General features: G+C 35.8%; 1 protein-coding gene across 2 annotated transcripts; it reads left to right on the top strand.

Annotated features, from left to right (window-relative positions):
• Nucleotides 1-10,852: 10,852 nt before the first annotated feature.
• On the top strand, nt 10,853-15,011 carry LOC137951991 (lisH domain-containing protein C1711.05). 2 transcript variants are annotated; one of them, XM_068799024.1, is made up of 3 exons: nt 10,853-11,000; nt 12,652-12,745; nt 12,924-15,011. In XM_068799024.1, the coding sequence occupies exon 3, from the start codon at nt 13,023-13,025 to the stop codon at nt 14,676-14,678; it is 1,656 nt and encodes a 551-aa protein (XP_068655125.1). In that variant the 5' UTR covers nt 10,853-11,000; nt 12,652-12,745; nt 12,924-13,022; the 3' UTR covers nt 14,679-15,011. The 2 variants fall into 2 exon arrangements, with proteins under 2 accessions (XP_068655125.1, XP_068655126.1); XM_068799025.1 differs by having other exon boundaries at nt 12,662-12,745.
• The last annotated feature ends 1,758 nt before the right edge of the window (nt 15,012-16,769 follow it).

A 16,769-nucleotide genomic window follows, 5' to 3' on the forward strand; every position in this document is an offset into this window, starting at 1 on the left:
TAAGTAAGGGGGGGTTAGTCAACTTGAAGGATGAGATGATCTTCAACCGCATAACGCCCTCCAACACTTGAAGTCGTTAGTGGAGTGCAAATGAAGCTTCATCTCGATGCAGGGGATGAAGGGGTCTTTCATCTCCACGGTTTAATTTCGATCATGTGGAAGAATGCCCTTTTTTATCTTATTTGAATTGAAGGACGGGCAACGCTCCCATTTTCCCCTCTCTCTCCTCACACCCCCCCATCGCGCGTCGTCATTTATCACTTTTTCTACCTCTCTCTCGCACTCCCTTCCTTCTCTCGTCTCCCTGCACCCCCCACGTCGATCTCATCCTTCGTCTCCGGCCACCGTCTCAGTTCCCTCTCGTCTCCGGCCTCATCTCTTGGTTTTCTCTCAGCCTCGCCCTCTCTCTCGCACCCCCTCTCTCGTCTCTGTGACTCCCTCTCTTCTCTCAGACTCGCTCTCTCTCGCTTCTCTCTCTCTATTCCCTCCCGACCTCCCTTTCTTCTTTGTCTTCTCCCTCTCTTCTCCCTTTCGGCCTCCCACTCCCTTCTCTCTCTGACTAGTCTCCTTTCCCCCGAAAATACCTTCCGATTTTGTTCGATTTTCCCATTTCCATTTCGATTTTCTTCGATTTTGGACATTTGGGCATCGATTGTTTAATATCTACTTCGAGTAGGCATCAATTTCAGCCTTCGGCTTCGGATTTCCCCAAATTTCAGAAGGTATGCCTAAATCCTAATTTTTTTTCATTAAATTAGTGTTTTATTTGATTTAAATTTATTTTCAGTGCATAATTGGGGGTTATTTGTGCATTATTTTGGGATTTAGGGTTACGGTTTATAGTCTAAATTCTTGATTCATGTATGGATTATTTTTAGGGTTTGCTGCTTGGTATTTAAGGGTCCAGTAATTAGGGTTTAGGGTTTATGGGTAAGGATTTAGGGTATTTTAGGGATTAGGTTTTTTAAGGTTTAGGGGGTTTAGGGTTTTTAAGCTATAAGGTTTTTTGGGTTTAGGGTTTGGAATTAGGGTGTAAGGTTTAGGGTTTAGGGTTTGGAGTTTAGTAGGTGATAGGGTTTAGGGTTTGATGGTTTAGGTTTTTTTTTTTATGGTTTGTGTTTCGGGTTTAGGGTTTAGGTTAAGGGTTTAGGGTATTTTAGGGATTAGGATTTTTAAGGTTTAGGGGGTTTATGGTTTTTAAGGTTTTGGGGGTTTTGTGTTTTTAAGCTGTAGGGTTTTTTAGGTTTAGGGTTTGGAATTAAGGTTTAGGGTTTTAGGCTTTTAAGGTATTAAGTTCTAGAATTAGTGTTTAGGGGTTTTTAGTCCAATTCAAACAAGGTTGAGTCGCCTACACGGGTGTCCATTAGCCAACGAAACCCGACCCCCATCACTGACGAGGTATAGTTCATAGTGATTGCGAGGTTATATGGGGCTCTACCAGGGGTCTTCGGTAAATTTGGACTTGATGTGTGTGTGTTTTCATTGTTTAGTGTATATGCATTAGTGAAAATAATTTAATTAATTTTGAAATGTGTGAGAATGTTGTTGAGAATTTTTGAAGTGCTATGGAATGTTTTTGCCATGTGGTGAGGAGATTCGGGTATTATACATATCCACCACATGGTATTTTTTTATGGTTTGTGTTGGTATTTTTTTTTTTTATGGTTTGTGTTTTCATGACGAGTAAAGGTTGTTTGATAAAGTTTTTTCCGCGAGGACCGTCTCGGATTTAGATTATACATGGCTGCAAGAAGACAACCAAGTGGTCGAGCATATGATATTTGGACATTCGATGATGATAGCAAAATGCTCGATCTCTTGGTCGAGCAGGTCAATCTAGGGAACAAGTTGCCTAACGGGGTGTGGAAGCATGAGGTATACATGGACTATGTAAATAAGTTCAATGAAGACACAGTCATGAAAAAAACTGTTGAGCAGGTGAAGAATCGAACAAGAGCATGGAAGAAAACATACCAAACGGTAACGAGTTGTATCAACACTAGTGGGTTTGGTTGGGATGCAACCACACAACAAGTTACTGCATGTAATTCTGTATGGCCTGATTACATGAAGGTCAGTAAATCTGTATGGCTCTACTACATGATGTACTATAAAATATTTTTTATGTTTTCCGCGTTAGTATAACTGTATTCCAAGACGTCTAAATGATGTTTTATTCTTGTAGGAGCATAAAGATGCTGAGAAGTACAGACGTGAAGGCTGCCCTCTGTACGACAAATTAGTTGTGGTGGTGGGAAACACAATAGCGGTAAGGTCAGCAGCTGCAACCTTTATAGATCAGGGCGATGAGGTGATCCGTGAATCGGAACATGTCCCGATGGATGAGCCAGAGGATGTTGATATAGTTAGGGATACTCCATCACTATTATTAAGCATGGATGAGTCTCTAGGTAATCAATCTGAAAGAAGTAAACGGTCATCTTCAAGTCGTCGTAGAAAGAGAACCGAAATGCCCGATAATGACACTAGTAGAAGAATCTTTGATACAATAGATCGAATTGCTAAGACATTTGAGAATTTCATGACGAAAGACGATATTGTGAGAGATTGCGTCAAAGCCCTCAGGGAAATCGTGGACTTGCCTACAAAATTGAAGTATCCCGCTCCTTCATGGTTGGATACACCAACTAAGAAGGTCAAGTTTATGGAAATGACAGTGGAAGAGCGGGTCGAGTGGCTTAAATTTTTTTTTGAAAACTAATTGTAATGCGTTATAAATACACTGTTTTTTTGGAATATTATTATGTAGTAGACATGATATTTGAATTATGACGTTGCAAGACTTATTAGTATGGTTTGTATTTAAATTTGATATGTTGTTGTGTTTATGTATTGCATAGATGAATATGGTGTTTTGATTATGGATGTGAAATGTGGATGAATGTAGGATGTGATTGAATGTAGGATGTGGAATGTGGATGAATCTAGGATGTGATTGAATGTAGGATGTGGGAATGTGGATGAATGTAGGATGTGGAATGTGGATGAATGTAGGATGTGGGAATGTCGATGAATGTAGGATGTGATTGAATGTAGGATGTGGGAATGTCGATGAATATGGTTGTTTATAGGTGTGATTGCAAATAGGTTATGATTGAAGATTGATGTTTACTTGTGTTTATGAATTTTAGGCGATTGAATTTGTGGATTTCCATGGATACTATGACAGACGATGAAAAGGTTACAACTATGGTTGCATTCACAACTTTGTTGATCGTCATGGAAAGATATTATCTATACCATTGCAACAGACGTGTACCACGTTCTTGTGGGATGAATGGTCCATTGTATTTGCAAAAGGCATTAGACATATCTCCAGTTAAATTTTGGAAAGTGTACAGGATGAACCAACTGGTATTTCAAAAATTTGCAGATATACTTACTAGTAAAGGGTTTTTATCAGCCACAAAGACCATCTCAGTTGAAGAACAACTTGCATATTTCCTCCTAACTGTTGGTCAAGGACAAGTGTATAGTGTCACAGCAAAGATGTTTGATAGATCAAACTGGACGATAAGTAAGTATTTCAACAAGGTGTTGGATGCAATCCTCAAACTTCACTCTGATTACGTCAAACGGCCTCCGGAAAGCACACACTCGAAGATTTTAACAAATTCAATGTTTTATCCCTACTTCAAGGTAACATCACATCCTATAACTAAATAATTTTAGATTAATATACAAAGTTAGTAAATATTAATTGAAAATGTATAATTAGGATTGTATTGGAGCGATTGATGGAACTCATATCAAAGCCAACATTCCACTTGAAGATCAACCAAGGTTTTGGAATAGAAAAGGTTATCTCTCACAAAATGTGATGGCAGCATGTTCATTTGATATGCAATTCACTTATGTACTTGCTAGATGGGAGAGGTCAGCAGCCGATTCCCGTGTACTGAAGGATGCATTGACTCGTCGAGATAAAAATTTTGTACTTGAAGGTAAGTAATATATTTTTATGCAGTAATTTTTTATCTATTTTATCTTCAATTTTTATTATAGGTAAATATTATCTAGTCGATGCTGGTTATGCAAATCTTCCAGGATTTTTGGCTCCATATCGAGGAACCCGATATCATTTGCAAGAATTTGGAGATAATATTCCTATAAATGAAAAATAATTATTCAACCGAAGACATTCATCTTTACGGAATATTATTGAGCGAACTTTTGGTGCTTTAAAAGCTGGATTTCAAATGTTAAAAGGCACTCCTCCATTTTCTTTAAGATCCAGGTGAAAATTATACATGCTTGTTGCATATTGCACAATTATATACGTGCAGAAGATTATGATGATATATTTGAAGATGAAGATGATGATTCGGTGGCGAGCTCGGTGGAGGAGGTGATGCGGTCCAATTAGGTGCAATGGATGATACAGACAATGACGATTGTGATGATCTTGAGGATGTGGGTAGCCAAGTAACAAGCATTCAGAGGCAGAGAGCATTAGAATCCACAAGAGCCGCACAATTTCGAGATGCCATATCGACATCCATGTGGAACGATAAATGATGGTTTACTCTTATTACTTTTGAACATGCGTAATTTATATGTACTAAACTTATAACTCGTTGATTGTAATATTAAAGGCACGAACTCGTTATTTGAATAATTTTTTTTGGTTATTTTCAAAGTTGTATATGTATTTATTTATTATTTTTTAATTTTATTACTATATTAAACTTCATATTTAAGTCTCTGGTAAATAAAATATAATTAAAGTATGCATTTGATTAATTAATTACTTTTAATTTTGTCAAAATATATTATTAATTAATACAATGCAAATCTATCTTATGTTATTAATATAATATTTTTTATTCATTAATCATAAAATTTTTTATTTACTCTATTGTATTAGTGATTTAATAGTGGTAATTAAAATATTGTTAACTCAAACACTTGGTTTAATTAGCTCATTTTTATAATTAATAAACTCAATGATTTTAAATTTCTAAGATGAAGATGAAGATGAAGTTGTCCACACTAACACCCTATTTCAAAGATTTCGAAGATGAAGTTAATAAAATTATTTATTTATTTATTTATTACATGCATTATTACTATATTAAATTAGTGATTTAAGAGTGATAATTAAAATATTATTAAAGTAAGCATTTAATCAAGTATTCTCGTTTAATTATTTTATTTTTTATAATTAATTAAAGTATGATTTTTAATTTTACATAATTATATTTTTAATTTATACTATATTAAATTATATCTTATATTATTAATAAAATTATTTATTTATTTATTATATTTATTATTATTTTTACTATATTAAATTAGTGATTTAAGAATGATAAATAAAATATTATTAAAGCAAGCATTTAATCAAGTACTCAGGACTAGGGGTGGCTTCGAACCGAGCCGGCTCGCAAGCGGCTCGGTTCGATTCGTTATCTATCGAGCTTGAGCACCAAAATTGGCTCGTTTACCTTAACGAGTCGAGCTCGACCGAAGCTAGGCTCAAGGTGAGTCGGGATCGGAATCGGTATCAGGATCGGGAGCGGGGGTGTGGGAGCGGGATCGGGAGCAAGGGGGGAAAAATTTTTTCCTCCCCTCCTCACCGCCGATCCCTCCCATCGGCTGTTGCCGTCGCCTCTACCGCCTCGCAGCTGTTCGCCGGCCGTCTCTACCGCCGTCGCAACTGCTCGTCGGCCGCCTCTATGGTTGTCCGTTCGATTTCTTCCTCTCCTCGCCATCGCCTCTGTTTTCGTTGTCGCCGCCTCCCTCGTAGCCGTCATCCCCTACGACAGGTCCTCTCTGGCGCCGTAACCCCCTTGCCTCTGCATCGTCTCGACGGAAAACCAGAACCTAAGTTCAGGGGAGAAATAATCTCCCCCCTCCCCCGCGCGATGATGATTTCTTGCACGTGTGAGATCATAAAGTAAAAAAAAATAAAAAAATCTTTTTCCTTATACTCTCTTCCTCATAGCTCTCGAAAAAATTAAAAATAAATTTTATAGAATAAGTTTCTATAAACTATTAGTGTCTCATTTTTTTAAAAATATTTTTCTAATTGAATTTTTTTATTAAAAATCATATAATTTTCTAAGTAAGATTTTCGTACCAAGATGGGGTAGAAAACTGTATAGAAAATTTTTGAATAAGTATTTAACAGTTGATGCTGTAATACTTTTAGCATGAAGCAATTTTCATTACAATTTTGTGTTTGATATTTTATTTGATTAAAAATTTATCGATAAGTATAATAATATATTAGATTGATTATTAATTTTTATTTATTTCCCTAGAAGAGGCAATAAAAGGTCCATTTAACTTTCCTAAGAAAATTTTAAAATATTTCTTGTAATTTTCTAATAAGTCACTAATAGTAATAAGATTTTATTTAAAGGTTTTTTTGGGAATATGTATCATAGGAAAAATATTTTTAGCTTTTCCTAGAATATAAATGTTCATCATGGGGTACTAAGGAGGCCATAGTAAATTATGGCTAGATTCAAAAATTACAAAACAAGCTAGACAACAATTGGAGTAAAAAAGAATAATATTGGTGCATTTTAATCCATTATTGAAATTCAATCCTGAACCTCCCCTATCATTATATTTTTTTAAAAATGTACTCATAATTTTATATATAATTTATTCAAAGCCACCCCTACGTCCGAGGTCATAAACAAAGAAAAAAAAACTCTTTGTCCCTTCCTCATGGCTCTTAAATAAATTGAAAAGATATTTTAGTAGAAATACGTTTCTAGAGACTATTAGTAGTTTTTTCAATAAATGTTGAAAAGACATTTTTAGTAGAAATATAGGGAGCATTAGCTTCTCTTGTTTTTTCAAAATATTTTTCTAATTATAAATTCTTTTTAAAAAATCATATAATTTTCTAAGTAAGATTTTCTTGCCAAGATGGGTTAGAAAACCATATAGAAAATTTTTGAATAAGTATTTGATAGTTGATGATATAATACTTTGAACATGAGGTAATTTTCATAGCAATTTTGTGTTTGACATTTTATGTGATTAAAAATTTATCGATTAGTATAATAATATATTAGATTAATTATTAATTTTTATTTATTTCTTTAGAAAAGGCAATAAGAGGTCCATTTAACTTTCCTAAGAAAAATTTAAAATATTTCTTGTAATTTTCTAGTAAGTATCTAATAGTAATAGGATTTATTTAAAGGATTTATAGTTTTTATTTGGGTGATTGTAAATTGATAGTGTTATTTTATTTAATTTTGTTGTGTTTGATTATTGTACGGAGTTTATTTAGAATGTTATGTAGTATATAGAATGTTTAAACTATTTTATAGAGTCCATAAACAATTTTATGAAGTGTTTATGGAATGTATAAACAATTTTATGGAGTGTTTATGCAAGTATTATATATATTGATTATGCCCAATTTTAAGTAGAGGTCATACCAAATTTTATACAAGTATTATATATAAATTATGCTTAATTTTAAATAGAGATTATACCCAATCTTATACACGTATTATATATATAAGTTATATCCAATTTTATATAGAGGTCATGTCCAATTTTATGTAAAATGTATGCATAATTTTATATACATTTTATTCGATATATATTTTTTTAAAAATTTTAAATGTATATTAAGGTTCAAGCTTGGCTCGAAACTTGGCTCAAACTCGTTAGGTTAGAGTTCGATAACAATTTTAGAGTCGAGACAAGACTCAACTCGATGCCACACCTGTTCGGACATTAGGCGATTTGTGAGCGGTTCCAATACGGCTCGAGCCACATCTGATTCGGCTCAGAAGCCTTGTTAACTTAACGAGGGCCCGAGCCTTGATCGGGTTTCATTCTTCAGAATCGGGAGAATGTCGGGATTCTACAGCAGCGACTTCACTATCGAGCGGAAAAGCCCATTTCCTATTTCTTCTTTTCGGATTTATTCCTCTCCGATTTCTTCCTCTCTGATTTCTTCCTCAAGACCCACATAATCTACACACAGACGGCACGGTTCTCGCAAAACTCACGGAGCGGTGACTCAAGAGAGAAGCAGGAGACGCGGAAGGAGGCGAAACAAGGTTCCTCGGTACAAACGAAGAAAACCGAACCCTAGCAGACGCTCTTACGAGACCTGCTGAAACCTCTCGATCTCTTACACACATCCAATACCTTTACTCTGTCATCCAAATAGGCTGCGAGAGACTTCTCCGATCCGGCCAGCTTCAGATCGGAAAGCAGAAAGCTTCCGTCAGCGTCTTGGGTGGCGATTTCATCGATGGGTGGGGGAGTTTGGACGGAAAGAGGAAGCGGGAGACTCTGACTTTGGTTTCTGAGCAGATTTGCAGAGCAGAGATACAAAGAAGAGAAACCGACAGAGTGATAATGGAGAAGCATGTTGTCAGAGGGACAACGGGGGTTACATCTTCAATGATGGAAGAGCATCAACCAACAAATGGCGGATAGAGATACCGGAGAAGCATGTTGTCAGAGCCCCAATCCTCAACCAGAACGGTTGCAGAAGATAGGGAAGAGAGGTGATGACTGCTTTTGCGATTGATGACGACGGTGAAGCTCGCTATGTCTCTCTGTTCTTCTCTCAGCTCCTCTTCCCTGTGTTGACGTATTAAAGGACAATATTTTAGTAATGCGGGGAATATAAAGCAAGACCCTCAACTTATGCATAAGATGTAGGCTTGAAACTTACAAAATCACCCCTGAGTGTATAGATAATTTTATATAGAAGTTATTTTAATTTTATGTGAAATGTATGCATAATTTATATATAGTTTATTTGATATATATTTTATATAAAATTTTAAATATAGGCTAGAATTCGAGCTTGAATTCATTAAAATTATTGGACTTAGTTCGATTACAATTTTAAACTTGAGGTTCGAGTTTGAATTTGAAATATTGGTTCATACTCGGTTTGAGGTTCGAGTTTGAATTTGAAATATTGGTTCAGACTCGGTTTGAGGTTTGAGTTTGAATTTGAAATATTGGTTCAAACTCGGTTCAATTCGATGCCACCCCTAGTTAATATAAAGAAGTTATGCTCAATTTTATGTAATATATATATATAATTTTATATACAATTTATTTGACATATATTTTATGATTATCATGGGGCTTACTTTTTTTTTTTGCCTGCTTTTAGGTGATGGATACAAAGCTGCCTGTAAACACACAGTCACAGTCCCGTCTTCTCCGCGTATTAACATTCTGTACTGGCCAAGGCAACGCTTGTTCTTCCCTTCAATGGTTTTGTACATGAGAACATGCCAAACACAGATTTAAATAGTTAAGAGAAAGGATTACTACGAACAATAACAAGATTGCACTTTTTTTGGTTTGGTTTGTTGAATGGTCATCTTCCCAACAAATGCTTACCACCTAAGTGGATAAGACTTTGCTATCAATACAAAAGAAATTCAGAGCCAGAGGGTGGTCAAGCTCTGATTAAGAGACGATTAAATCTTTTCATTCCAGAACTTTATAATCATTCTGGAGAGACGAAAAGGCTTGAAGTGGATATGATTAGGGAAAGAATCCAATGAGCTTTTTTTCTTTATATAAAGATTAATGGTTACCTGTGCTTTTATCTCTGCCCTTCCAAAAAGTGTTTGATGATATTCCTCAGTCAACAGCAAAATCAGCTTCTCCCCAAATGATGAAATCATTAAAATGGGATGCGTTCCTTTACTCTTCTATCTTCATTACTTCACCGAAAGTTGGATAATCTGATGAATAAACAAAGGTTAAGAAGATTCTGCTTTCTTTTGCAAGAACACCTAAATCTTGGTCATTTAGTGGCCTGAGAAGCATTCATTTCATGGTGGAAGCAGTGTTTGTCACTTTTTCGGTCACCTTTTATCTATATCTCTATTATTATCTTTATCTTTATTTATATCTCAATGAGAAACCTGCAGTTTCCACGTGATGAGAAGCTCTCTCTCGTGAGAAGCCTATTCTGAATGCAATTGGACCATCCTGAAATTATCACGAACAGGCAAAAGTTTCGTCAGAGACATTAATAAATAACTTTATTATGCATTACGATTTGTCATATTTGATTGACCAGTGAGAATACGAGAGACTATTTTAAATTTTTCATGATTAAATTGCTCAACCACCTTTGTTTATAAGGGAATGGATGGAGAAGACGAAATTGTTATAGAGAGTGTCTGCAACTCTTTGCAGTTTCTTTAGTTTCATCAACTACTACAACTCTTTCCAAGTAAGATGGAGTACTTCATATTTGGTTTCTCCAGACCAGAACAATAATGAGGAAATTAATGGCCGCGTTTGAACTGGTCTGTCTCCATTATGGACCTCAGATTCAAAAAATCAAAACAACTTCAAATAAATGCGAAAGGTATACGAGCAAAACCCTTTTCTCCCATTCCTTTAACGATTCAAATGCCTTAATATAATTGTGTTTAAAGAAAGATGAACTATGAAATCTTCAAAAACTTGTATGCAAGGCCTTGAACAAGTCAGGTCAAGAGATAAACTCGAGTATTCAAACCCTTCTATTTTAAGCAAAGTCACCACCAACTCGGCCCTGAGTCTGTCCACCAAACTCGGAAGTTGCAATCCAATTAGAGCAACACTGCCTGGGTTTTCAGGTCAATACCAGAGTACAGGTTGAAAAACCCTGCATGGAACCTATGGTTATGGTTGATTCCAAGTCAAATGGAAAATTCTTATGAGCTTCTTACGCTAAGAGAAAGAAATTTGACGAGAGCAAGAGGAGGAGCGGAGACATTACAAATCATTTGCAACTACACCCTACGTAGGACCGTTTCTTTCGGTTGGGACCCACGGTGCCTCTACCGTTTTTCTTTCTTTTCCATTCCTGCAACAAACACGCAAGCCCACACGGCTTGGGAAGAAAAGCAGCGGATCCCATCAAAGATGCCAACTTTGTTGCTTGCACGATCTCTGCACACCAAAAACCTTTCCACTTGTCTTGCTTCCTTCTTTACCCATTTCCGGTGTCCAACGATTGCAGAAAGGTATGTGTCCATGCGTCTGCATCCTCGTGCTCGTAGGTTCAAACTCTGGATGAGAAGATGAAGTTTCTTTTGTAAATATTGTTTGTTTTGATTTTCTTTGTCTCTGACGGGAGGAATAGTGGGGAGGAAGGAGATTTGGATTTTATTGCATCGATTGTCTTCTGTAGGATTTAAGTGGGTACTCAAGTCTTTGGTGTTTAAGGCTTCAACCCATTTCTTTCACAAGCATCAATTTGCCTCCCCTGCTCTGTTTTTAGATTCATTTGGCTATGAAAACGTGCTCGGGTAATGTTCTTTTAATGAGTTTTTTTTTTCATTTTTATTTGTTTATACGGGGTTAAAATTTGGAGCGGACAACCTATATTGCTATCCTCATGATTGTTAGAAGAATTCATTACATGAGAACCAGGATTTTTTAATTTTACATTTGTTTTGAGGATTGCGGAACTGGATCGGATGGTTTCTTTTTTCTTCGTCTTTCTTTCTTATCTTTTTGGCTTTTAATCTTTTTGACTCATTTAGTTGAGACGGTTAATTTTGTTTGGTTCCAATATCACTGATTTCTTTCTGTCATTTTACCATAAGATCTTAGAGTTTTCAAAATGTGAATGTTTCATGTAGTTTTCAGAAGGAAAAGTGTTTGCTGGACTTTTATAACCTTTGTGGTGCTCTCTTTTTCTATATTGGTTGTTGGCATTGCATAAGATTCATTTTATATTTTTTCTTGTGATGTCTATTAATTAATTGGTTCGAGATATTAATCATTATCAGCAGCCACAATTACTTCTTCACTTTTTTACTTCAGTAGATGTCTTTTCACAATAACTTTAGTGGATTTCCTGAACTTCCATTCTGTCATTTTGAGGGTTCAAGTTACTGAATTTATTCACTGGTGTTGGGATTGCCTTTTCTACAAATTTGAGGATTTGTCGAATGACTGAAGCTGATAGATTCAACATTTTGGGTTATACTTCGCTCTTTGTTGGTTTTTTGCCCATTAAACCTTGTCCATTCCTTTCTGATGAAGGAATTCTTTAGAAATTTCTAATATTTGGTAACCTCATTTGCACTGAGTTTTTTGGTTCTTCTCATGTGTACTGTGGACTTCTTAATTTGAATTATTATTTAAGATGAAAGTAGATATTTTTATAGTTTATTTGTGAAATTTATATTGTACTTCTTTTGGAAGCAGGATTGATGTTAAGAAACAAGAAACTTCCAGTATCTTGCTCTAATGCTGCTTTCACGGTTTCTTTTTTGAGGTTGCCACACTTATTTTACAATTGCAGAGACAATTTGCAAAATTTTGTCCTATTTGTACTATTTGTACTGGTGGCATTTTCTGTTGTCTTACATATCTTAACTTGGCCTGGGAGTTTTCAAGTTCAAAATTGGAGTTTCGTAATTCATTTGGAGATTGAAGGTTACTGGTTTACCTTGACTTGCCCCAGAAGTTTTCATATTCAAGGGTCGATGTGATTCATATTCCTCTGTTAGAGCATTGTTTGTTATAACAAAAAAAATAAAAAAATGGCAAACTGTTTGTGTCAAAATGCTGTATATGAATGTCCCCATAATGTCTGAAAGTTTTGTTATGTTATCTGTCCTCTTAATGCCACTTAAATTTGAAATCTACTAAATGCCTGGACAGTTGAATGCAGGTATTAGTACATGTTTGAGGTGGATCTTGATTTTGCTTAGGTCTCAGAGTCGAGCTATTCTCGCCAACTCCAGCATTGATTTGGGTAAGATGTTGATAATTTAGGTTTTCAAGGAATCTTAGCTTTTGAAATTCTAGTGGGAGGGTTTTGGTTTCTACTGAACTGATGAGGGTTTATAAAAATTCTTCTAGAGTATTTTCTTTGTTTCAATATAGACAACATTCAACTTAATCTTCTTATAAACCTCATTTCTTATTTCCAGCTACAGGGAAGTGAGGAATACTTTGGAGGTTGGAGAGAGAATCTGTTCTGAATTGGTACCTTTTCAGGGTAGCTAGCAATACTTTGATTTGTTTCCCTTATGGCAGAAGGAAGCATGGAAAAGGAAACTATTCCTTATCAATCTGAAGAAGGGACTGAAAAGAGTGGTGATGAACTCCACTCGATAGATATTATACAGATAGATGTTATCACTCAGACTGAAAGAGGATCAGAAAACAACATTATTCCACAGGCTATGTCCTCTGGGAAGCCAAAACCTGAACGAAGCGGTGATTGGGGAAATTCAGCAGCAAGCCGTGAAGGAAGGCCTGTACCAATTTACCTGAGAGCTTCAACAAGCTCTTGCCATGATTCCTGCAAGTATGGAAGAGAACACTCTTTTCCAAATAGAGAAAAAAGACGCCCTACTCGTGCACTCATTAAGGTAAATAAGGAGTCCAAGGTGGATGTTCAAACTGAGATAAAAAATCTGACAATTAGTGAGAGGAAAAAGAAGCAGGCAATCAAGGCAGAAGCAAGTAGTAGTCCCGAGCTGACAGCACAGCCATCCAGTTCAACAAAGGTAATCAAGCAGAAGGCTATCACACCTGCCAAGAAAATTGAAATCACTGTTAAACCCACAATTTCTTCGAATTCAAAGCTGAAGCCACCAGTTTCAAAGAATTCACCATCTCCTTCAAACCCTGCTGTAGGTCTTGCAAAAAGAAATGGTCCAAGTACTATCTCCTTGAATCGTCTCAGACGTCTGAGTTCGCTGCGGAAGAATCACATCAATCCTGTAAACCGTCCCAATTTGTTAGGTGGTTTGAGTGGTGAAAAGAGTGGAAGAGATGCATCAAATCATTCAGAAAATTCAAATGGCCGGAGGAGAAGCGATGGTATGTTAACCAGGAGTAGAGGATTATCCAACCCTGTGGAAAGAAAAATGCCTAGATCATCTCTTACTACTTTAACCCCAAAACCTTCTTCCAATGGAGCAGCACAGTTGAATTTGCTGAACTATCAGAAAATGAAGAAGCCTTCTCCTGAGAGTAGTCAGACAACAGTTAGAACATCCAATCCTAAAGAGGAAAAAGTGAGCATGAAGACTTTATACGTGATTGAGTCAAATTCTAAGAGAAAATCATCTACTTCTTCAAGGCACTCACACTCATCTTTGTCATCAGCTCCATCACCCTCATCACATGATAATGAAGACATTTTGGATTCTGAATCTAGAATTAGTGAAGCTGGGGGTTCAGTATCTGAACAAGAAGATACTGAAACAAGCATGTCTGACGAAGTTTCTGAAGATGGAGCCCAAAGGATAGGGAGACGGAGCAAACTTGTGCATCCTGAAGATAAAGATGAGGCTGAACAGAAACTTTCCTTCAGGAGAGGTAGAGTAGTTAGCCTTCAAACTGAGAACAATATCCCTAGGAAACTGAGATTCAGGCAAGGAAGAGTGACTGGTGAGAACCAAAATGGTAAGAGTGATCCTGGGAGGAGAAATTTTCGAAGGAAGAAAGAATTGGGTGCTCTGGAATTGGACAAACCTAATTCTGGAGCTGAAAGTGTAGTTCTAAGACATCAAGATGTGCAGGGAAGAAAAGAAGAGCTAGGTTTGTTTAATGAGGTGATTGAGGAAACGGCTAGTAAGCTTGTGGAGACGAGGAAGAGTAAAGTGAAGGCCTTAGTGGGTGCATTTGAAACGGTGATTTCTCTGCAAGAAAGTAAACCGGCTACTAGCACTTGACTATTGAAAACATTTTTTTTTTCTGTACAAATAAGACTGGTAAGTGGGAGTGCGAAGATTGAATTTTCTTTTATGGGATGTTTGAAGATGGAAAAGGCTTTTTTTTCTAATGTAATGAGGGAGGCTAAGTTTGGTGAAGAGATTCCAGCAGTGGTTCGTGGAGTTGTGTGCATTTTTTGTAACTTGGTCATGCTTAACACCTGAAGTTGAAGACATGCTATCTTCAAATATTTTTTGGAATTTTTTTATACCAGTGTAACTCATCTGATACACTGCAACTGATGTGGATTATAGTCTTTGTACATTTGAGCTTATAATAATTAAGTCCAGATAGAGTCGATTGATTCACTGTTCACCTCAGACACCTTTGTTGTTTCTTAATCCATTCGTTGTGTGTTTCCCATCTTCAGTTCCTGCTACTAACCTAAATAAGATCATTGGTTTTCATATTTTTTGATGATTATAAGATTTATAAATGATTTCCATCTTTTTCCAATTTCTTTCTTCAGTTTTATTGCTGAACTTGTCAATGCATTCCCAGAAAGTGTAGTATCTATTTCTATGTGGATTTTCAGTAAGCCTCATTGTTTCTTTAGAAACTCTAACTAAAGGCTCAAGCTGACCTTCCTCCTCAAAAAAAGTGTTTTTGTTTTTTCTTCCAGATTCATGTTTTCAGGAAAAACTTTAATAAGCTCATTCTGTTTTATTTTTATTTTTATTTTTCCTTCTTCCATTTTCTCTACCTTTCTCCTTTCCTTGTGTTTGTTTTTCCTTTTTTTTTCCCTTCTCTATTTCTTTTTCTCTGTAGCCTTCTTGTTTTAATTTTCTGTTTTCTCCTCCTAGGTGGCTGGTTCTTGAAATGTTGAAAAATTCGTCCTTATTTTTTTTACTATTTAGTTATTTCTATTTACAAAAAAACAAAAAGAAATAAAAAAGAAGGGGATGGTTCCTTGACCTCCCTTTCTCCCAAGGACATAAAGGAAGGCAGGCCAAGGCCACCTTGTCCTATCCTTCCCCTACCTTCTGTAAGTTAAGCCTTGCCTACCCCTTTCTTCATTTTTGTTTACAAATAAAAAAATAGAGAAAAAAGATGGAGAGGGCTGCTTGTCTCCCTTGTTAAATTGGGTCCAAGGTCGTATCCCAAAATGACTAGCCATTTAATAAACCTCTTTTGCCAACTAATAAACGCAAAATCTTTATACTCATTAATGTATGTGAGACTATCCTTAACACCCCTCTTTTAAAAAGCAGAAAGTGTTGACCCCATCTTGTTATGTTGTATTTCCCTATAAACTCTGCAACAAAAGAGTTTCCACCCTCTTTTTTCATCTTTATTCATAAAGCTCATTGTTGTATGGGGAGATCTGTAAAAGTTAACCTCATTACTTGATAAAAGTACAAATTACTCTTATCAAATAACATGAGGAGCACAAACTGGGTCTTCACCCATGTTTACATCCTATTCAAAATAAATTTATTGATAGATTGTAATTGAGTACATTCACGTTCTATTTATAATAGAGAAAATACACAAAATTAAAGCTAAACTAAACTACTTGTGTCCTGGCTACACCCAAAGTAGATTACTTAAAGGTAAGTCATAAAAAAATTAATCAATTAATGGCTGAACTAAAATACGTCTTTTGTAAGAGTTCCTTCCATGAGACTCATGTAAGACTCAATCATAATAATTCCCACGATAAAAGTCATATAAGGCTTTATATTTAGTTTTTTGACACTCCCCCTCAAACTAGAGTGACATGCTTCAACTTGCAATGAATAAATTATTTAGCCCTTAATCTTCCTTTGTCTTTAATATATTGGGTTGCAAAATCTTTATCTTCTTCATTGTAGGCTCTAGGAGTGGCAAATTTACCAAATTACCCGATTTCTAGCTATATCCGTTTGTTTATTAAAGGATATGGAAGAAATATTTTTACCTGCTTTATGTGTTCGGGTATAATTATTCGATTACCAATTATATGGGTAATCGGGTGAAAACATCCCTAGTTATATGGGTAAAAGGATAGGAAAGAGAAAGCTCTTAGATAATATATTCAAACAACCAAGTTAAAGAAAGTTCGAAGAGAA

This window comes from Aristolochia californica, unplaced genomic scaffold, assembly GCF_029961685.1.
Source record: "Aristolochia californica isolate CCGP_79_NKW_82.1479 unplaced genomic scaffold, dmAriCali1.0.hap1 SCAF_15, whole genome shotgun sequence".
In the NCBI taxonomy this organism is placed as follows: domain Eukaryota; kingdom Viridiplantae; phylum Streptophyta; class Magnoliopsida; order Piperales; family Aristolochiaceae; genus Aristolochia; species Aristolochia californica.